The sequence below is a fragment of the Centruroides vittatus genome, unplaced genomic scaffold, assembly GCF_030686945.1.
Source record: "Centruroides vittatus isolate TY-2023 unplaced genomic scaffold, ASM3068694v2 contig_1381, whole genome shotgun sequence".
Classification (NCBI taxonomy): Eukaryota; Metazoa; Arthropoda; class Arachnida; order Scorpiones; family Buthidae; genus Centruroides; species Centruroides vittatus.
The window spans coordinates 360,722-383,955 of NW_027120867.1; the positions used below are offsets into that span (position 1 = coordinate 360,722).

A 23,234-nucleotide genomic window follows, 5' to 3' on the forward strand; every position below is an offset into this window, starting at 1 on the left:
ATTCAACATAATCACTCCTCAGTTCTACACACTTATTACAATGTTCCTTCAAAAAAGACAAACTCTCTTCAGCCTTAATGACCACCCGATCAGAAGCAAATCTTCCCTTAAGGTGTTTCCTTAAAGCCGGAAAGAGATAATCTGAGGTGGTGAAATTCAGTAAATAGGCTAAATGATCCAACAATTTGAACCCAAAATACTTGCTTTTTTGCATAGTTTGGAGGACTGTGTGGGCAAAGACATTGTATCGCAGAAAAAGCTTGCCTTGACTCAGTCTCCCCTGCTGTTTAGAGCATAGCTTGTTTGTTATTTTGAAATGTACCACACATTTCTTCATCACTAAGGGAAAAGCAGTCCTATTCTACAGTTGAAAGCATCTTAAAGTGAATCATGTAAGCTCCTTTCTTCTTCAGGAACAAAGAACTTCATGACCATAGACTTATCAACGTTGCTTAATTATAGTCTTGGTGCAGCCATCATGAATTCAAATTGTCAAACTAAGCAAATTATTGGTTGTAATGGACTCTTATGGTATGGTGAAAGCAACGACGACTTCTTTCTATTAGACTTGTAGTGTGGCTTTTGCTGTCGTGTCGGGTAAAGCTGCAAACTTTCCACCACTGCCGTATATTAAACGTAAGTTATATGTAACGTTTTAGGTGAAATCATTAAACTATGGAAATTACACAAGATGATTTTTATTTACCTTCCAATTTACACAGATATATTTAGAACTGCTTTTAAAAATTCTGTATAATGCCAATAAACAAAATGATGTATATCATGATTACATTTTCTAGATCTGATGCATATTCTGTATTTCAACTGGTTTTTTTTTTGTATAAAGGCAATAATTTAGAAAAAATATTTTTTCAAAAATAAATTAGATAAAATAATCCTTTCCAAAAGTACAGTCTTATTACTTCTTTAGATTTTTAAACAAATACTTTTTCCTTTTTAAATTAGAAATCGGAAAGAAACTAAATCCTATTTGTCATCAAATCATTTTTAATTACAAAGGCTGTAATGTATTCAATTTCGTTGCCGAAAAATACAAGTCCAAGATATTTTTTCTAAATCATTTTCATCATATATTAGATTAAATGCACAGAATACTTACTATTATTTAATTACCGATTGCATAAAAATCTAAAATATTAATCCTATTGTAAAACAAAAATTCATTAAAATTCTGATAAATATTTACTCTCTTGAAACAAAAATCAAATGTAACTTTGTCAAATTAATTTACTGAAGTTACGTTAATTAATGGTACTAATAAGGATTTAACATAAAAGAAATTTTCGAATATAATTTTATCTTTTGTCAACATTTAGTACATTTTTCTATCGGTGCACATTGCTCGTTTTACCTGAATTGCAAGCTTAAATACTGACGATAAATTAAAACTATATTAGTTTGTTAAGTTTCGTATTAATAAATGCTAAAAAAAAATAATAATAAAATAAAATAAAGTTACATTAATGAAAACTGAAATAGTACTAACTTTTTCATTTAAGCATCTGACATTTTACTATTTACATTTTATATCTTGGAATTCATGTAAATGAGAAAAAATCAACAAAAAAGCCTGGGAATTAAAATGATGACTGTAACCCATGGGTTGCACGTGAAACTTAAATGTGTAATCTTTATCATTCCAGTACAGACTGTCAACGTTTCCCATTATTAAAGGTCATTGTCCTCACTGGTGTTTTAAAATTTACACCAGCTTGTTGTTGAAGTTGATAAGCCAAAGGATGTATCTTGAAGCCATATAATCTAAAAATATATAGATTTAATAAATGTTTTGAAATTATATTTTTACTCAGTTTGTAAATTCATAATCATAAACTATTACCATTTGCTGTTGGCTAAGAAAATTTGTAGTAATTATTATTTAACACCATTAAGTAGAACCTTACCTTGGAACAAATTGATTTGATGGTCGTTTTGGTCTGTAGTCCGGATGAACCATGAAAAGCATGTGAGGAAAACCTGTACCAAAGTAAGCACCGTCCGTATGATGGTGACGAGAAGATTTGGGATTATAAACATCCAAACATTTAGGACAATATAATTTAACCATAGCTTCACCAGGTACATCCGATAATCCTAAATTTATTGTTAAGTATATCAACAAAAATTAAATAATGCTAGTAATGCAACATTTTTCTCACTCACTAATAGGTAATTAAAATATTCACTCACCAATAGGTAACATTGGCTGATTTTCACAATAGACTCTAGGACAATATCCAAAATCGCCATTTTGATATTTTTCAAGCTGGTATAATATACAATTTGTATATTTGTATATTAAAATATTAATTATTAGTTTTGCTACAGGGTGACCATAAAGGCTGGAAAATGTCTGGATTAATAAATGTATATCAATGCACTGCATTCATTTCAAATTTGCATAGTGCATTAAGTATATCATGCATTGCTAACATGGGATAATACTGATATTATTTATTGTAATATAACACTTTTACAGAAGATGGAAAAAGGAAATAAAGCCAAGTGTTTAATTAAAACTCGACTTTGAGTTCATAGTCCAACAATCAACAAAACATGGTTTCAAAGAAGAAATAGTAATATAATATAATCAATAAACTATTTATTATGTGCATTCACTTATTTCCAGACTTTATGGCTGCTCTGCAGATCATAATTTAGCAGATAAAATCAAATTATAAAATCAATATCAAATGAACTATTATATTTAACCAGTTGTTTGCGGAGTACTGCTATTGGAGTAACCGGTTTTCGTTAAACTGTTGCGGAGTACTCCAGTTGGAGTAACTGTCAATTTTCTTTCGTAATTAACTAGTTGGTGGCGATTTAAGCACTGATTGGCTTTTATCTACATAGACTAAGTCTGTTTCAACAAATAAGATATTTGTTACCACCCCGTATTTTTAAATTTAGGCACAAAACTCCTCCATTTCATGTTAAGTCTATGGGAGACCTTTCTTTTCGTTCATTTGACAATAAAATCCTATTTAGCATGCCCGTTAAGTTCTAATTGGTATATTATAGCTAAATGATTATTCTTTTACCAATAAGCATTGACTTGGGTTTGTGGGGTGGGAACTTTCTTGGAAAAAGTTATACTAACTTCGAGCTACATTGTCAGCTACAAACGTAAACAAACAATTATAAATCGTTATTCTTATCTATTTTTAGCATGAATTTAATAAATTTTTATGTATATTTATCGTATTTAACAAATAAGCTTGTTTTTTAAAGCCATTCAGCCATAAATCTTTCAAAAAACAAAGTACTTCCGGTTATGGTGGTACTTCCGTAATACATAAGATATACATGTATAGTCGTTAATATAATAAAGTAATAATCGCTTATTATAGTCTACTATTAATACAATAAATTAAATAACGTATAAATAGAATCAAATACACATCATCAGTAATAAAAGTGTATTAACCTAGATTTAGAAAGGCCACCACCCCCCCACGTCGATCGGCGTTATAATCTATAAGCCGTATTATTTCTCTATGTTGATTTAACAAGCTGCAGTTTTTTTTATTTGACAAAAAATATACATGTCTAAGTAACGTATGTAACAAATTAATGGAAAATTTATAAAAAAACGATTTTTTAAAATATTTTAAAATCTTAAATTTTATTAATTTTTTTAAACGTACATAATATTTTGAAGTTAACAATCGTAAAGTGTAATACGTACGTGATAGAAAACTGCAAACAGATTATATCTACTACCATTTTTAAGCGAGATATCGCAAATTGAAAAACCACTTTAAAAAAGCACAAAACCTGTACGCAACAGCGGTGTTGTTTCGGATTATCGAGTGCGCAGCTGACAGGTTAAAGCAGTTTATGAGATGTAAAAATGCATAAAACTTATTAAATTATATTTAATATCAAATACATAATCCATTTTAAAGAGTTTGTTGCTTCTTTATAAAATACAGAAATAGATACATTTATTAGTTAAGGATTCATTTGATTCTTCACTGCAGATAATATGAAATATATATATATATATATATATTGTGTTCTAGTGATTATTTTATCAAGTTGTATCCGACTCTCAGTCTGCCCAGCATGCCTCTGTATTTACACTCAACCAAATGGCACTTTATTCTTCATGCTAATTTGTATTACTGATACTTTCAAAGAGCTCTCCTTTGAAAATTTGAGAATCTGAAGACAAAGGAATGGTAATAATCAGTGTGGAAGTAACAGGAATTACCTGATTCCACTGGATGGTATTTAAACAAAAATTCCAGATGAAAAGTACTTTCTTTGTTGATGTCAATTGGGATTTGAGACAGTGAAAGGACTGTTATGTCTAATTTTGCACATTTCACCATTAAAACAAAATACAGTAGAGCATCGATTATCCGAAATAATTTGGGACTGGGGTTGTTCGGATAACTGATCATGTACGAAAAAATGTATTAGCCTATCCCACGTTGAATTTTTTTTCCATTGAGTGTCACTTTGCGTTGAATTTTTGTCGATGTTGAGCCTAATGTAAATTTTTTTAAAATAATAATCGTGGTTATTATATCATTAAAAATTATTTCTTTATTTTGCACAAACAAAATATATATACTGAAAAATATAAAAACAAAAATAATTATATTTCGGACGTTAATCTAGTATCAAAAACGTTCAGATTCAGCACAACACACATCCCCACACACAGTCCTCAGAAAAACACCACACAAAACAGGAAAGCTCACCACTTGCGATGAAAAAAAAGCCTCGTTCAAATACTGGCGCGTCCTTAAGTACCCTCTCATGATCCCGCTAGTGCTGCCAGCTAAAACACGAATACCAACAAAAATAATATTTGAGTAGCCGAACACAGAGCCAAATATTGAAGCACCGCCCCACTAGTGGAAATTTGAAATTGCCGACTGGAACGCTTTCCATTAACCGATGTTTCAGTCGGTCGGTATTCGGATAATCGATGCTCTACTGTAATTTGTGAAGTTAGCAACCTCAAAAGTAAGAACTGGCACACCTATTGGTTTTATTATTGAATGATGTAAGAAGAATTTCATATCCTGCAAAACTCATAAACCCATAATAAATATGTATTTGTTTTGTAATAGCACTCATCTGGCATGAACAATTTTTATCTTGTTAATAATTGAGAGGCTTACATGTTAGTGGAAAAACAGTGTCCCTCTAACCTATAAAAGAATAAGCTATTAACAAATTGGAATTCGTGCATCATCAATTTGTCTTCTAAAATACTTTCACAGTTCAGTTGCATGCCCCACAAGTTTTACACCTACATTATTAAAATGTTGCATTTTAATGTGCTGATGAATTGAAACACAAATCCTTCTTTTTCTCAAGAACTTCCTAATGAAGATGTGCTGTTTTTCCATCAATCCTCCTTCAACTGTTGTTATATTGATTAGCAAAACATCTCTTCAAGTATTACATCATATTATTGTATTTTATATTAAAATTCGTGAATAAAACTATTACTTTGTGCAACTTTTGCAGTCCTCTTTTATCTGTATGACCATATCATTACAAGCCATCACTAGTCCTGTATTAATAAAAACAATATTTTATGATCCTCCATAATAATATGAAGATTATGTAGTAACGACAAATTATAGACTAATCAAATATTATCTCTTTAAAAATACTTCTATTAATTGGACATAATCATCAAATATACTGTTATTTCTATACATTGTATACAATCTATAATTATTGACTTGCATTTTTTCAAGAGATATAAAAATTTTTCTGGAATAGTCTGTATCAATATATATATATATATAACCATAAAATCTGGTAATTTGAAAGTTTTGATGCAATCTGATTAAGATTTTGATAAGTTTATATTATCAATTTATTAATATGAATATATCTGTATTAATTATCATAAATGAATGCATAAATAAATCTAAAACATTTCAAATTTTAATGCTTATTGTTATTTAGAAACTAAAAATTTAGAATCATACCATTTGGGCAATTCCACGATTCGTAAGAATGTATCGAGCATGAATGAGACCATATAACATTTCGGCTGCCTGTTCTATAAGATCACTTTGATTTGGATTGTCTTCAAGTTCATCATCTAAAAATGAAAATCAAAATGTTTTAATCAATCATTCAGGCATAAATACAGGAGGAAGGCCAGAGTGACAAACAAAAGATGACATTAAATTTTTCTGTAATAGGAGATATTCTCAACCTCTAAGGGTTCAACACGTTTCTATTGTAATTGACCATCAAAAAAATTAGATTTTCAAAAATTTTTTGATTTTATTTGTTGACAATGTGTTGTGTAATGATCAATGTTATTGCAATACCAGTTAATATAATTATCAAAAAATCCAACTGACAAAACTTATATTCAAATGGGCTAGTTGAAACAAATATTTTAATTCTACATAAATTATAAAATTCTCAAAATACTGTGAATAACAAAGTTCTTGTAAAGTTGGATATTTATAAAAATTTCTTTGTAATACAGAGACTAAAAATCCACATATTTTGTTAAGGATTTTCAATCTTTATTTTACAAATTTGACATGTTTTTAAAAAATGATCTATGATTACTTTTTTTCCCAGCTGGAACATTTAGCAGCAGATAGAATAAAAGTGGTCAGATTAAACAGAGGTTGAATTAGCAAGAGTATACTTAGAAAAGAAATATGATCAACACAACAATAAGAAGTTTAATTTTATTTATAATGCTAACAAAATTACAGTCAATTATTTACATGATCAATATATCTATACTTTTGACAGTGTCATTCATTGTTTACATTGTTCTATCAATAAGATCTTCCATATAGATTAATGTAAACTAAACTATTGAATTGAAAAGATCTGCAGAAAAGAAAAAATTTCTTTTTGCAAATATCTTTAAATTTATTAAATATTTCTTATCATGTCAATACAATGCTGAGTATATCATTTTTTCATACTTTTTCAATTGTGTTTGTTAGTGTATGTTTGATAGTTTCCATCCTCACACTAATAATGGAAAAAAAAAACTGTACTAACATATACTAACAAACACAATTAGATATAATTGTTTTGTAATAGAAACTATTCTGTACATTTATAGTTAGCACTTAAAAATAGAAAATTTAATAATATATCTAATATTCAAAATAATAAAAATTGAAAACATAAAATTGATGTCACTGTAATCAATGAAATATAATAATTCAAGTAAAGAATTCTCTCTTAAAGCATTTTATTTATCTACAGTCAATCAATTCCTGCTCATTACTGCAATGATTTTGTTTGGCTTCTTTATTTTATCAAAACAATTAGTTAATCCAGTGATTATTTCTGTCTTACATAGCTTATAACTATGTAAGACAGAAATGTGTTTTGATAATGCATTATCAAAATGTATTTAAGTAAAACATTTAAATATATAAAATATTCTTTAAACAGCTTATTAATTTTTTATCTGTTATTTTGAATTGAAATCAATAATAAGGAAAAGCATCATTTAAACCACAAATACAAGTATGATTTATAATTTGTAGCTAATAATAACTAGATACATACTTTATCAAGAAAACATGATACATTACAGTGTTAACACAATGATAAAAATCTGATAGAGAATTAGGTAATTAATCGACTTAGTTTTTATTCTATAAACAAATGATACACTCAAACAAAAATGATAATTACGTATGTTAAAAAAAAATACGCACAAGGTCAAACAATTTTTTAAAATATAGTAAACCTCTGCTAATTTGGACTTTGCATAACTGGCAAATTTTTTCAAAACAGCAATTTAAAATTTCTTTACAAAATTAGAAAAATTATAATTAATGAGTATTTTTGGTATCTGGAAATCTTTCTAATACTGTGCAAACTACTATAGTCAATAAGTTACTAAAGACTGTACATTGCTTACATCGTACTGTCGTGAAATATTTTGAGCTCACTTCCTACAATAATAAATTCAGCAGTGTAATCTCAGCTCAGTGAAACTTCCGTATAGAGCCGACTGTAATAAATTTCTGTCCTGTATATGGACTTTGTTATTTTCCACATTATTGGGGTTCCCACTAACTTGGAATTTCATAAACTCAGACAACCTACACCTCCTATTAGTCTAAGTTGGCAGGGGTTTACTGTGGTATTGTTGTTATAAAATAAATGTATAAAATTACACAATAATTTTTTGCACAACTTGCTAATATTCTGCAGAAGTAAGACTTAATAATTATAGATAGAGAAAAGGAAAGAAAATACTTTTGTTCAGAAAATACATTTCTAATAGTTAAAAAAATCTAATCAATTTTCTTTAAATATATTTTTATAAAATTTTACACACCTGGTTCTAAATCTAAAATCATGTCTAGAGCTTGTCTGTAATGCGGAACTTGCTCACTAAGTCCTGTCAAATTAAATTTATCTTGAATGTAATCTTCATCAACCTACAAAAAAAAAGATCAAATAATAATTAATAGAACATTCGTTTGTTATTATATATATATATATATATATATATATATATATATACAGGGTGGGCCAGCGAAAACGAAACGGCAGAGTGTTCGTGTTCGTCCAAGCAAATCGCTCGGACAGGTCGATTTTATTCTCGAGGGGACATCTTTTTCAATAAAGTTTTTGCGATTCTGAATACAACAGACAACAAAAAAGTTTAAAAACTCATTTATTTTGTATTAACTAAACAAACATTTATTCCGAAAAAATTGTTTGTTTAGTTAATTTTCAGATTCGCAAAAACTTTATTGCAAAAGATGTCCCCTCGAGAATAAAATCGACCTGTCCGAGCGATTTGCTTGGACGAACACGAACACTCTGCCGTTTCGTTTTCGCTGGCCCACCCTGTATATATATATAATAACAAACAAATGTTCTATTATTATATATATATATATATATTATTATTATATATAATAATAATAATAATATATACAGTCAACTCCACATAAGTCGACACCCGGATAACTCGACACCATCGGTTAAGTAGTCAATTTTCTGTGGTCCCGGCCGACTTACATAGGCATTAATGTTATTAATGTTAAAAAACTCGGTTTACTCGACATCATTTAACTCGTCACCACTGGATAAATCAACATACTTTTTCGATGTCCGATAAGTCGACTCCCCCTCCTGAAAAATGAGTTCACACCACACAGCTTACTGTACAGTGTAAACTCATTTTCATTCAGGAGGGGAGCCGACTTATCGAATGTCTAAACAGGTGTGAAACAGAAAAAGTATGTTGATTTATCCAGTGGTGACAAGTTAAAAAAAAACATGAATTATTTAATTCTATGATATTATATTTAAAATATTAAATAATTTTAATATTTTGCTTTTAAATATCTTTAATATTTGATGGCTGAATGGCTACAGTAGTGAGGCATCATCCTATCACTCTAAGAAGCACAAGATCAAATCTGGACGAGCAAGCCCAGGAATTTTTCACGGCAGTCTGTTCTAGATATGTCAAGCCCAATCTCTTGCCGCTCGGTCGTCCCCATCGTGAGCCTGTCTGAATCTATAATGATTACAGTAAAAAGGCTCTCTCAGTGTGCACAGATCAAAGTTAAAATATATATATATATCCTCTTCAGATAATTTCCAACTTTTACTTGAGAAGAAACTGAATGATAGTTTGAAAAATATTCTGGTAAATATATAACTTTGATTTTTTATGACTTATTCTCTTTATACGATTTAAATAAATAGTTAATTATACTTCTACAATGTCTATTTTTATTTTGAATGAATTATGGAATTTTGCCAGTTCAATTATTGCATTTTTTTTTTATAAGTTAAATTTTCCAGAAAAGAATATATTTATTGAAATTTTAAAGCAGAGGTGCAGAATATTTTCAGGACCCAAAATTTCCCTGAAAATTATAGCATATTAGCACACAAAATAAAATAATTTTTAAATGAATGAATAACCATTATTATATAATTTTGAAAATTCAAATTAAATCATACAAATAGTCAAATAAGCCTATCGTATAATTTGCTGCAACACTAAGCTAATAAATTAATGTAAAAAGTTTTAAAATTAAAATAGGATAACATACAAAATTATAAACTTGATGTACTACGTTCATTAATAGAAATAAAATTGAATTCGTCACCGTAAAGAATCTATTTTCTGTACGAGGCACCAATTAACGGTATTTTTGATGTCCAAAAATGCAAAACTTATTTAGGATGACGAGTCATGCAATTCCTTTTTTAAAATATTTAAGAAATAAACCAATTTTTTGCAAAAAAGATAAACTTTTTTAGAGTTTTTGACTGACTATTATTATTTTTTACTTATGTTTTTGAAAATGTGACTATATTTTGATATTAATATTTTTTTTATTTTATAATAAATCTACAAAATACTATGAAAAATAATGCTTATAAAATGACGATAAAACAAATACTTTGTTATTTAATTGTGACAATTCAAAAAAGTTTTTAAATAGAAATTATTCATTTATAAATTTTCTGTGCAAGGAACAAGTGAATATTTTGTTTTAATTTGAGCTGAGAAAATTTCACTCATGAAATAGTGTTGAAAAGACTTGAAATAGAAATGTATTTTATTTTTCAGTTTGTTTTTTATAGAAATCAAAATCGTTCACTAAGCAAGTCTGTCATCCTTACTACAACTGCATAACCATGTAAGTAGGAGGCAATGTAATAAATAACCGAACTGATTGGAAAAAAGTAAATGACGCTTAAATTTCACTTTTAAAACGCACTACTCCACTTTCTGCGGCTTTTGTCGTATTACTTTTTCTTCCACAAATTTCTCCGAGACTGAGCCATTATGCGATAAGACATATTTTGCACCTCTACTGTCAAGTTATTAAGTTCTATACTAACAGTTTATAATTATTGTGAACATGTAGAAGTTGTTTAATATTTAAAAATACCTACATCCAAAATAAAACCCTAGTAGTACTGAAATTCATAATAAAATCAAACAAATTTTAAATCGTATATACTTACTTCACAAAAGAATTCATTACCCCGAAGACCACAAAACCAAGAAATCCATGAGACTTCCTCTGATGAACTCATCTCAATTATTTAATTTTCACAGATCCTAACAGTAATAGAAAATTATCATTAATCAAATTTTTTCCCTATTCAAGCTTTTTGGTTAAATACACTTTATACAAATAAACATCGTACTAAACCCGATAACATTAAGCCAATACATCGCCAACTGCCGTAAATAATCGGGCTAACTTTTGAATATAAACGATTAAAGATTAGAAAATAAATTTGGCATTTGAGGTAGGCGTTAGGCACCATCTCTTATTAAAATTAATAATTATAATAATTTAAATAATTTAGATTAAACTGGAAGAAAAGAATCGGCCCGAAGTGGGGCTCGAACCCGCAATTCCCACTTACCGTGCGGTCGCATTGCCAGTTATGCTACCTGCACCGATTCTTTTCTTCCAGTTTAATCTAAAATTATTTAAATTATAATAATTATTAATTTTAATAAGATGGCACCTAACACCTACCTCAAGTGTCAAATTTATTTTCTAATCTTTAATCGTTTATATCCAAAAGTTAGCCCGATTATTTACGGCAGTTGGCGATGTATTGGCATAATATACACTTTATTTCTTATTCTTTTAAGACATATACTCCTATTTTATCAAAGATTATTTAAAGTAAAAATATTTTTTAATTAAAACATAAAATTCTAATTTAGAATCCGGTATATATAGTATCTTTCCATCAAAGAAGCATTTTACTTAAGGTTAAGATTTACATATGAAAATAAACATAATATAATGCTAGCAAACATTTTACTTCGATGAAGCATAATTAAATGCCGTATCACTTTACATTCCAACATACAATGTAAAGTGATATGGAACTGATACAGACCTATCACTAGGTCAAAAACATTTGTCTGCATTGAATTAAAGTATCTGACGGTGCTATATTAAGGTTATTTTTGTATCTGGATTGATTCATCCAGAAGTATTTTAGTTAGATTTGTACGCTTTTGACTTTTTAGTCTTAGAAAACAAATAAGACAGCATATCAAATTATCTACTTAAGGCTTTATATATAGACATTATTTTAATTTGTTTTCATTTTAGGTAATAACCTATAATCAAATCACTCGAGCATGCCGACAAAATTCGAGGCAATCGACCGAAAACTGAGACAAATTTTTTACAAAAAAAACCAATGATAACCAAGGTATTACTGTAAATGCAATGAATATGATGCTAATTCTTAACTTTCTAATCATTGTAATCAATACACACAATGTGTAATTTAATTTGAGTTACTATAAATAATTTTCTATCTTAAAATTGATACTGATTAACAAAATAATCAAATTGATAAATCATTTGAGATACGAATTTTAAACCAAAAATAAGGCCATTTATTATCTATTAATACCAGATTACTCTGCAGAAGTTTAATATAGAAATAAGAATAAAAACTAATTAAATTTAAGCGTTTTATTCAGTTATTTCAGAAAAATTCCTGAAAATAAAATTGTCTAATTTTTATTTCTATTCTATTAAGAAGTTCATAGTTCCATTCTATCACAAATGTCAAATTTAAATTATAAAATACTCACAAGACCATACCAAAACTCAGTATTAGTGTTAAAATACAGCATACACTCACTAATCTGGACATTGCTTGACATTGCATCCCATCCAGAGTTACTAGATTGAACAATTTATCACGAATTGGGCAATTTTTCAGGCAGTTTTTCATGTCAGTAAACAGAGAACAGAATATTTTTTACAATCTTACACTCAGATTGCCTACGTCTGTTTAGTATTAGAAATCAATATGCATTTCTTGCAATATTTTTATATTTTATGTATGTATGTACTATAATATAAAATAAAAGTTCAGTATTCAACTTAGTATATAACATACTGTAATACTTTATGGACAAATATGTATACTCTTACTAATCCCAGAACATCTCCATGAAAAAAATTGTCCAGATTAGCAACAGTATGTTGTAGGGCAGGGTGAAACCACACCCTGCACAACAACACATACCGGGGGTGCTGCTTATGGTGCTGCAGTACCCTTTTGATACCAAAGTAATCAGTTTTTTGTTACTTAAAAGTAAATATAATAATGCATGTTGTGACTTTAATAGGTGAGATTAGGTTACTAAAGTAATTGTATGGTAAGTGAGTAACATTCTCCAAAAACTTTCTTAGTCCCCTGAATCTGTCTTGAGCAATACCTGTTTCTTGTTTTTCAGAATACATGAAACATTATTATTATTTAAAACAAATACTTTCAGGCATTTGTTTTAAATAATAACAAAGATAATAAAGTATTTTTGTAAAGGTCATATACATTTTTTCTCACCACATTTCAGGCTTTAATTCTGCTGAATGGCAACATACCAACCTACTTCATAACTGCTAGTACATGAAGTATTAAAATCATGTGTGCCAATGATGAGCAAACTAGTAATATATAATTTACTTGTCACATTTAGTTTGAGTGTTTCTTTTGTCACAAATATTAGCTTCATTAGGGTTGCATAATAGTATGAAACAGAAAACAGGAATATATACGTAGGATGTTTTTTCAACCACCGACGGTCCATAAAAAAAAGACGAGTGTAAATAACGAAATGAATTTATTACCAAACGTTAGGTACAAACGTGGTTACTTTTCGACATAATCACCATGAAGATTGAGGAATTTGTCATATCTTTAGACAAACTTTTCTGGCCCCTCATCATAGAATGTTGCCTCCAATGATTTGAGATGGGCCCTAACGTTGTTTTGAAGATTGTTGTTAGTCTCAAACCTCTGCCCTCCTAGCCACTTTTTCTGTTCAGGAAAGAGGTGGAAGTTGTTCGGCGCTAAATCAGATGAGAGATAAGCAGAGGGTCGGGGGGGAAACCTCGCTGACCACTTATGCTGCACGGGTTGGTAAAACCCGACCTCGTTGTCGTTGGATGGCTAGAAGGGCAAAAAGTGAGTGGGGAGGTGTGTCAGTAAGTTGACAGACGTCCTTACTTTGACAGGAGACAGGCTTTACAAATAACAATAAAGGTTTATTAAATAACAAAAGTGAACATACAATAAAGATATAACGATAACTACTGCTAAAATGCGGATAAAATATCCCTATCGCTAACGGTGATCTAACCAATAAATTGGTCACGTGTCTAACTTCTAGTGGGAGAGAGTTTACAAAGGTTACGTCAATATACCTTAATATGTGGTCCAATGGGAGTATGCGACGACCGCCTGGACTATGGAAGCTGGAATCAGTCTTATGTCCGGGACTGGAGACACTGGATTCAGACCTTCCTGAATGATCGCACCCTTTCCAGAGTTGATCGGGTTTTTATACGATCATTGTTGGCACTGAGCCAGTCTATTATTCAATGTTCGATGACTAATTTGCTGACTCGCGATGACTGGGACTTTTGTTTTCTCTTTCTGATCTGATCGCGATGACTTGGATTTTTGTTTTCTCTTTCTGATCGGATCGAATGTGTAATCAACATCCGATCGATTTCCTATTAAACTTGCGAGTCATGAACCCCTTTAAACTCTCGAATTTACGCCCTCAAAACCTGCAGGCTCACACAGGGCTATACGCTGGGTGTTTAAAGGTGGTGAATACTACTGCCCAGCTTGGAACTTTTTAATGTGTGAAGACCGCCTCTTTCCTGAACTGAAAACGTGGCTAGGAGGGCAGAGGTTTAAGACTAATCACGATCTTCAAAACAACACTGTTAAGGCCATCTCAATTCACTGGTGGCAACATTCTATGAAGAGGGGATGGAAGAGCTCGTCCACAGATATGACAAATACCTCAATCTTTACAGTGATTATGTCATAAAGTAACCATGTCTGTACCCAACTTTTGGTAATAAATTCATTTTTTTTTATTTACACTTGTCTTTGTTTTATGGACCATCGGAAGGTGAAAAAATGCCCTCATACATTATTGAAGCCTAGGTAGCTGCATATCAGGACCTCACAGGTAATAGGTTGCTCATGACTGATTTAGAGCATTTCTTACCTGAAGTCGGATTAACTGCTTAAAAACATTTGCAAGAATTTTCATTTTTATTCTAATTTTACTCCATTCAAGCATTGTTGTTGTCTTTGAGCATCAATAAACAGAGAGAAATAAAATATAAAATGAAGGAACAATCAAATAAACGTCTCATGAAGAATGCACTGTTAGAAATATAAAACAAGGTAATCTATCTACTGAATATTGTTAATAATTAATAAATAATAAAATAATTAAATAAAATTCATCTACATTTTATTTTATTTTGTACACATTTTTGGAAAGTTTACTTTGATTAAAAAACAAAAGCATATAATCTTGTTGTTAAATATATTGAAAACAGAATGCTAAAAAATGTACTGTACTATGAACCTTTAAATTATCAATGAAATGTAAGGAGTCAAATAATCTTTTTTAACTAAGAATTTTCAAAAAATACTTCATCTTTAGCAGTGGCGTAGCAAACATAACTGGTGTCCGGGACACAACACTTTATTGGCACCCCCTCTCCCTCCAGAAACACATATAGCTTGTCTTGGAGACCATTTGGGCGCCCGGTGCATGATAGACCCCCTTGCCCCCCGTCGCTACGCCACTGATCTTTAGAATCATCTGATTTAAAATAAATGGGTTTCAATATTTGAATTCTATTTTTTTTTTTAATTAGTTCAAATTTCATGCTTCAAATACAGTTCAATGATAAACAGTCTTAAAACCATTGTCTAAAACCTGATTAAACTTATTAGTTCATAATATATTTTTTTGCTTTTGTTTAATGCTATAAACTTTTCCATAAACTCAATTAAAAAATATTTTATAAAACCAAATAAATGCATCATTTAGATTATTTGGATAATAACCCATATTCAAAATTTCAATCCCTATTTACTTTTTTCAGATTTTTACATTATTTTCTCTTTCAAAAATGTTTTCTTTCCTTAATTCTTCGGCTAGGTGAACTAGAAACTTATCTGTTATACATTGTATTATTTTAGCTTCAGATCATTCAACTTTGATGTATTTTTTAACGCTGTATTAGCAAATGTAATTGTGTTATTTCCTATTAGAAAGTATTGCTGATGTTTTCTAATTTTCTTTTAAAGACTTCCTCATATTTATTTTACACTTCATTTTTTCTTGTTTATTCTTATTACATGCTTATGTTTCATAAATATCCGATTTTTCACCCTTAACAAATTTATCTATTTTGAATTTAATAAATTCATTCATTACCTTGGTTTGAACAATATTAATCTCATTTAGTCTTCTCTTTAATTTCGTAAAAGGTTCATTACCCTATTATCAACATCATTTATCATCTTTCAAGAAGCTCGTTGCTTCATTCTTTCTGATTAGTTCAAAAACTTTTTAAAACATGAGGGTATTTCAAAAATTAATTCCTTTTCTTTTCTACTGCATTAATTTTTTAATTCAAATTTGAAGACAATAAAAATAAAAAACAGCAGAACTATAAATATAAAGTACACCCTTTTTCTCTACCCCAGCATTGTTCAGACAGCAGCTGTCATCTTGCAGGCAAGCACTGTAGTTAGTTTAAAATGGCATCATCAACTACAGAGTAATAGAGAGCTGGGGTGTAACTGTTTTGGATGAAATGATGAAAACTATCATAATCCATACCAAATGTTTGAAGTGTATCCCGAAGATTGTATGAATTATTCAAACATTTCACAATGGTGCAAAATATTCAAAGGTAAACGAGGCTACATGATGAGCAGCTATCAGATTGCAAGCACAGATGATTGTAGAAAACATTTCAGCCTTTGGTTGGAAACTTTTGCCAGATCTACCTTACAGCTTTGACCTAGTGTCTAGTGACTACCACCCATTTAACCCAAAGAAAAAAGTTTCTCGACAGGAAGAGGTTTGAAACAGACGAAGAACCAAAATCTGGAGCTTAACTCTTAAAAAACAGACTTGAAAAACCAGTGTTGTCACCTCATGAAGCACTGGGATAAGTGCATAAATCTTTACAGTTCTTATATAACGGACTCCTGATGTTAGTCCAATCTTTGTCAAATCTAAATTCTATCCTATGTATTATACAGTTAACATGGATAATCCTGTTGTTTTAAAAATGTATACAATGCAATAAACTACAGGTACTCCTCACTTTACGACCTATCTGCTTAACGACCACTCGCACTTACCAATCGAGTTTCGATCTGCAATTCGGGGAATCCCCCTTTCTCAGTTTGAGTGTCGGTCAGTGGCGGATGGTGACATGCGCACTAAGCATACTATAATAGTCTTTTTATGAATAAATTTGAGGTTTGTTGCATAATTTGTATAATTTTACAACGATCCTATATTCCCGACGCAGGCTCTTCACTTATCGACTAATTCGCTTAATGACATAGTTGTCGAAACGGAACTCGGTCGTAAAGTGAGGAGTACCTGCAGTGGTTAATATCTTTCTTAGCTTATAGATCAACCTTTGGTTAATTCATACTGGACAGGACAAAACATTCTGTGATTTCCTGAAGGTTTTCTGAATGTATCTTAATAATACATCTTTCAAATGCCTGGTAGAGGTGTCAATTTTCCAAACAAATCTAATTGCCCAATTACTATTATGCATTTTAATATAGGTAAAGAGCCAAGGAGGAAAACTGTAAACCAGATTTTTGACTTCTAGTTCTTCAGATGATTTTTTAAATATATTGACTATTAGAGTTGAATCTTTCTTTAATTTATTGCTTCAAAAAATACAGTTAAATAAAATTCAAAACTATTCAAAAACTATGCTTTAAATCAGATAACTTCTGAAAACAAGATGAGAGTAATTAAACATAATTAATCTACTCCTATAATAATGACAAAATTGTCCTTAAGTTTGTTTTATTTCTGATGTAAGCTCATCAGAAATAAAACGAACTTAAGGACAATTTTGACAGTTTTTTATTATAATATATAAATATTATGTTAAGATTAAAATAATTTCCATCATTTACCCGAACGTGATAAACTTTCATAAAGTTCTGTAATCTTTACTTTTAATTTTTATTTAAAATTACAAATATAATATAAAATACAAGCAATTATTTATTGTGATATTGTCACAATGCCAGGCTGCAATTTTTAATTAATTTAATTTAAAATATATGCTCTCCACCTCGAATTAAGTGTTTTTGCCCCGTACATCACACTTTTCTGCTAGCAATAGTGTCATGCCAATGATCTACCTACCTCCTTTCGGGGAAAATTTCCGAATTAAACTAATGCGACTTTCGGTCCAAACCAGAAGTTCGTACGTAGTTAATTGGGTCCTCCTGCCCCTAAGTTTTCCATATCTGGTCTCAACTTACATCTTTCTAACTATGTTCTCAAAATTAAAGAACAGACAACAGATGAATGACAATGGGAATTTATAAGTCTACAAATTTTTCAAATTGCATTAACTGAGACTGGTAATCTATAGTGTCTTAAAAATAACAACACAATCATTAGTTCAGGTTCAGCTATATACTGAAACGAGTGGATTTTATTTCAGGCTACTTAATTTCTAATAATTTAAAACAAAAAAAATCCAATATCTGACAAGTATCTATAAATATACTGGAAGGTAAAAACCATAAGAAAACTTGTTTTGGAAACTTAACAAAGTTATAAAAATATTCAATAAATACATCTTGGATAAAAATTTTTGATTAATGTTACCTATGGTTCCAAGATGGCGGCTCATCTGATTCCAGCAAGGAAACAGTGGAGACGCGCGTTCCAACCTAACCTAACCTATTCTAATAATTTTGTTGGTAATAATTATGGTAATTTATTAGAATAGGCTAGGTTAGGTTAGAACGTGCGTCTCCACTGTTTCCCTTCTTCTATTTGCCGGAATCAGAGACGAGCCGCCATCTTGGAACCACAGGTAATATTAACCAAATTTTTATATGAATTAAATTATGGTAGAGGTTTTATAGTGAATAATTTTACAAAGTACCGAGGAAATATTGCTGACTTTGCTGACTTGATATTGACTGAAAATGCTTTATAAAATCAACCTACAAAGTTTCTGAAGATAGAATTCTTAAGGCTTAAATTCCAATACATCTAGAACAAAATATATGCAATTCTTTTTTTTTTTTTAAATCATCTTTTAAGTACACTTAACATATATTTTATCCAATTAAAGTGATTACTAACTTATATCACAAAAATCTTATAATTCAGCAGGAAGTTTTGGAGAATAAACTTTTTTACTGTCTTAAACAGTCATAATTAAGTTCAAGGCTGTAGTGCAGATGGAGTGCACTTTATTTTCACTCTAACATTTGCATCCCATCCCTGTATTCCCCACATACACAGTCTAACTTGATAACCATTTAAGACTGTTGAAGAATTCTTTTTCCAAAACTTCTCCCTGAATTGTACAGTTTTTGTAATTTAAAATACACTAAACATTACATATATTTGAGTCATTAATTAAATTGGTAATCTCTATTTGAGAACATTAACCCCTTCTCTCCCTACCTTAGAAGATAAAAATTACTGAACTTATTAAAATAGCTTTAAACAATAAATATCTTCCATTGTGGAACAAAGTAAGACTGTTAATAGAACTTTTACTACATCTCAGGCCAATTCTTCAAAAATAACACACTAAACAATTTGTTTAGTGTGTTATTTTTAAAGTAAGACTGTTAAAAACAGTGTCAAATCCAAAGCTTTATTTATTTAAGCAGGTGGAAAAACTGGATTGTTCAAAATAAACAAATAAACTAAACCTTGATAAATCCAGCTACAAATTTATTCTAATAAAAATGTTTTCAATCAGATTTTACTGATCTTCCTCAGTTAGAAGCTTTCTGAATTCTTTAGAATGCATAATTACATTTATAAAGTTTTCCAAATAAATAAAGCTTTATTTATTTGGAAAACTCTGTTAATTTTAAACAAACACAAACAGTTTTTAAACTACAGGCCAACCAATGCCGCATGTTGTCGGACTAGATAACGGCTATAATAATAAATTATGAAACAATTTGGTACTAGAGGGAGGCGTTAGGTATCATCTTTTAATAAATTTAATAATTGTAATTTTTAATTATATAATTTAATTAGTATTATAGCCGTTATCTAGCCCGACGACATGCGGCATTGGTTGGCTTGTAGTTTTATAATGTATCAGGTTTTAGCAATGACGTTTGTTTTCAGTTTTTAAACATTATGAAGTGCTGACACTCCATAGCATTGGCACTTAGTAATACTATGCCTATAATTTTATGCATTTTAATACTTTTATTTCAAATTTAAAATATTCATGTAGGTCTAAGTGTATTTTACCTCAATCAGCATTATTTTCTGAAGATTACTTTGTAAATATTGTAAATATCAAAACACTTAAATAATTTTTTCTTGTTCAAAGTTTTTTTATTTATTTTCATTACAATGAAACCTAAAGTTACCAGATGTCCTTTATCTCAAAGAAAAATCCTTATTTTAGCTAAACTGTCCTTGTCCTTTATTGAAACCAGAATGGACACAATTTGTCCTTTACATTCATTTCTTAGTACCCGTGTTTCGTAACGGCAGTGGCAGATTTCCATACAAGTGTATGCCTATCCTTATGATACTTGTATATCAACCCTTATCCTTTTCCACGGAAAACTACAATTTACTATTAAATATTTTAAATTTGAAACTAAACTAAAATTGGCAGATATTTATATTCAATGTGAAAATGGATGTTTTAATCAAAATCTAAAAAATATAAACGTAACATTTAGTTATTAACTAAAAAATCATTCAATTTTACTTTTTTGTGGTAAATACTTCACTCTAAACCAGTGGTTCTTAACCAGCATTCCATGGAACACAGGCGTTCCACAAACCTACCTCGAGTGTTCACAAAAGAAAAGATTTCAAAGTTTTTATTCAAATTTATTCCCATTGCTATATTTGTACACAATTCGTGTTTTTATTTTATTCAATATATTAAAGTTTATTACTTTATTGCTTCATTGTTTCCTGAGAATAGTAAACATGGAATTGCTTATCAATTTTTTAATATATTGATGCTAATGCTCTATGTAATAAGTATACGAATGGTATCAATTTCCCTTGAAAATTTTCTTTTTTTCAATAGATTAATTGATTTAACTTCACAGTTAGTTTAACCGTAGTTATTTCGTCTGTACCGCATTTCATCAGAGACAAAGACTATTGGGTTTTATTCACATTATTCTTTATTTCACTATGCATTTCGGGTGCAATCTTTTCCGTTTATTTTGCGCCCCTCATCAGGTGTTACATTTCTACAATTGGTAGAGAATACATTTGTTACATTAATTATTGTAGACGGGTTTCTTAATATATATAAGTTATAAAAGATTATTACAGTTTTTTTGGACTAGTCATAAAGAGTTATTACAATTATTATAATTATTACATTATTTAGATTGATTTAACTCAAATTAATGTAAGGGATTATTTCAAATTTTATTATTGTTAGTATTATTCGGTACTAACCTTTTTTAAGACCATTCCATTATGAGGTGTGAATGCCTCGGGGGACGGTGACATAAACACCTCATAACGGAATGGTCTTAAAAAAGGTTAGTACCGAATAATACTAACAATAATAAAATTTGAAATAATCCCTTACATTAATTTGTGTTAAATCAATCTAAATAATGTAATAATTATAATAATTGTAATAACTCTTTATGACTAGTCCAAAAAAACTGTAATAATCTTTTATAACTTATATATATTAAGAAACCCGTCTACAATAATTAATGTAACAAATGTATTCTCTACCAATTGTAGAAATGTAACACCTGATGAGGGGCGCAAAATAAACGGAAAAGATTGCACCCGAAATGCATAGTGAAATAAAGAATAATGTGAATAAAACCCAATAGTCTTTGTCTCTGATGAAATGCGGTACAGACGAAATAACTACGGTTAAACTAACTGTGAAGTTAAATCAATTAATCTATTGAAAAAAAGAAAATTTTCAAGGGAAATTGATACTTAAGCAATATATACAAAAAACCGCACCATTAACGTCTAATACTTATATACGAATGGTGTTCTGCAACCTCAGAAAAGTTAAGAACCACTGCTCTAAAGCCTTAAATTATTTTCCAATAACAGTTAATTCAAAACAGTTTTTTTAACTAACATTTTCGATCTTCGATTGAAGATCTTCAGATCTCGATTCTATATTTGTTGACAGAATGCTTAAATCGAACAGTGATTTTTTTGAAAAATTTTAAATAATTTTTAAACGTGAGAGCTTTCTTGCATTTAAAAATTATTTAAAAATTTTTCAAAAAAATTGTTTTGAATTAATCGTTACAGGAAAATAATTTAAGGCTTTAGAGTGAAGTATTTACTATATCATTCTAGTCCAATAAATGGTGTTTTATCTCTTCGTGGTAGGATGTAACGGAGCGGAAGTCGGAGAGCGGTAGCATTAATCAATTTTAAAGCATTCTTTAATCCAGTTATAGAAATCTGGCAATCCTGAGTACACCTCGCCCATCTTTCTTTTAAAACAGATGTTTTCCATAAATACAATTTAGACTAAAATGCTTTAACCAAATGTAATTTGTTTAACTCAAAAAGCATAGTCTTGAATCAGAGAGTCAAGGACCTTTCATGGATTAATATGATTCCGGGAATTAAGTTTTCATTTTCCTTCTCTTATATTAAAAGCATTGTAGATAAAGTTGAGCAATTCAATAAACAGTCAAAATGTGAAATGTTTTGTTTATAAAATTAATGTAATCATAAATAATTTTGAAAATACACATTTTAATATTCATAACTTTAAAATAGTAAAAAATTTTAATTAAAAATATTTAAAATGATGAAATAAAACTCCACATAACTTGATTGAAATGGATTTAATTAACAAATTAATTTAATATTTAAAATAATTCTTTTATTTTTTCAACTGTAGATTAACACAAGTGAAAAGACCATGATCCACCATTAATTTAAATTTTTGAAAAATATAAAATTTTAAAGATAGTTTCATCCATATTTTGATATATATTAATTATTTTAAATCGAATTTAATCTTAAATATATAAATATCAAAAAATTTAAATGCCTTATATTAAAAATACAAAAGACTAAGAAACCTTTTTCCTTCTGCGATCCTGAAGATCAACACGACTGGATCGAAATAAATGGCGAAATGAAA

General features: G+C 29.5%; 1 protein-coding gene and 1 long non-coding RNA gene across 2 annotated transcripts; both read right to left on the reverse strand.

Moving 5' to 3' along the window:
- Positions 1–682: 682 nt before the first annotated feature.
- CkIIbeta (casein kinase II subunit beta) lies at positions 683–23,234 on the reverse strand. The gene is made up of 7 exons (XM_067289409.1): positions 23,173–23,234; positions 11,005–11,101; positions 8,339–8,441; positions 5,988–6,103; positions 2,212–2,287; positions 1,926–2,115; positions 683–1,782 (listed from the first exon to the last, which is right to left on the reverse strand). Exons 2-7 carry the CDS (start codon positions 11,074–11,076, stop codon positions 1,674–1,676), a joined length of 666 nt encoding a protein of 221 aa, XP_067145510.1. The 5' UTR covers positions 11,077–11,101; positions 23,173–23,234; the 3' UTR covers positions 683–1,673.
- Positions 13,638–14,296, reverse strand: LOC136968055 (uncharacterized). Its single transcript, XR_010879590.1, has 2 exons — positions 14,238–14,296; positions 13,638–14,056 (listed from the first exon to the last, which is right to left on the reverse strand). It is a non-coding gene; the product is annotated as an uncharacterized lncRNA (long non-coding RNA).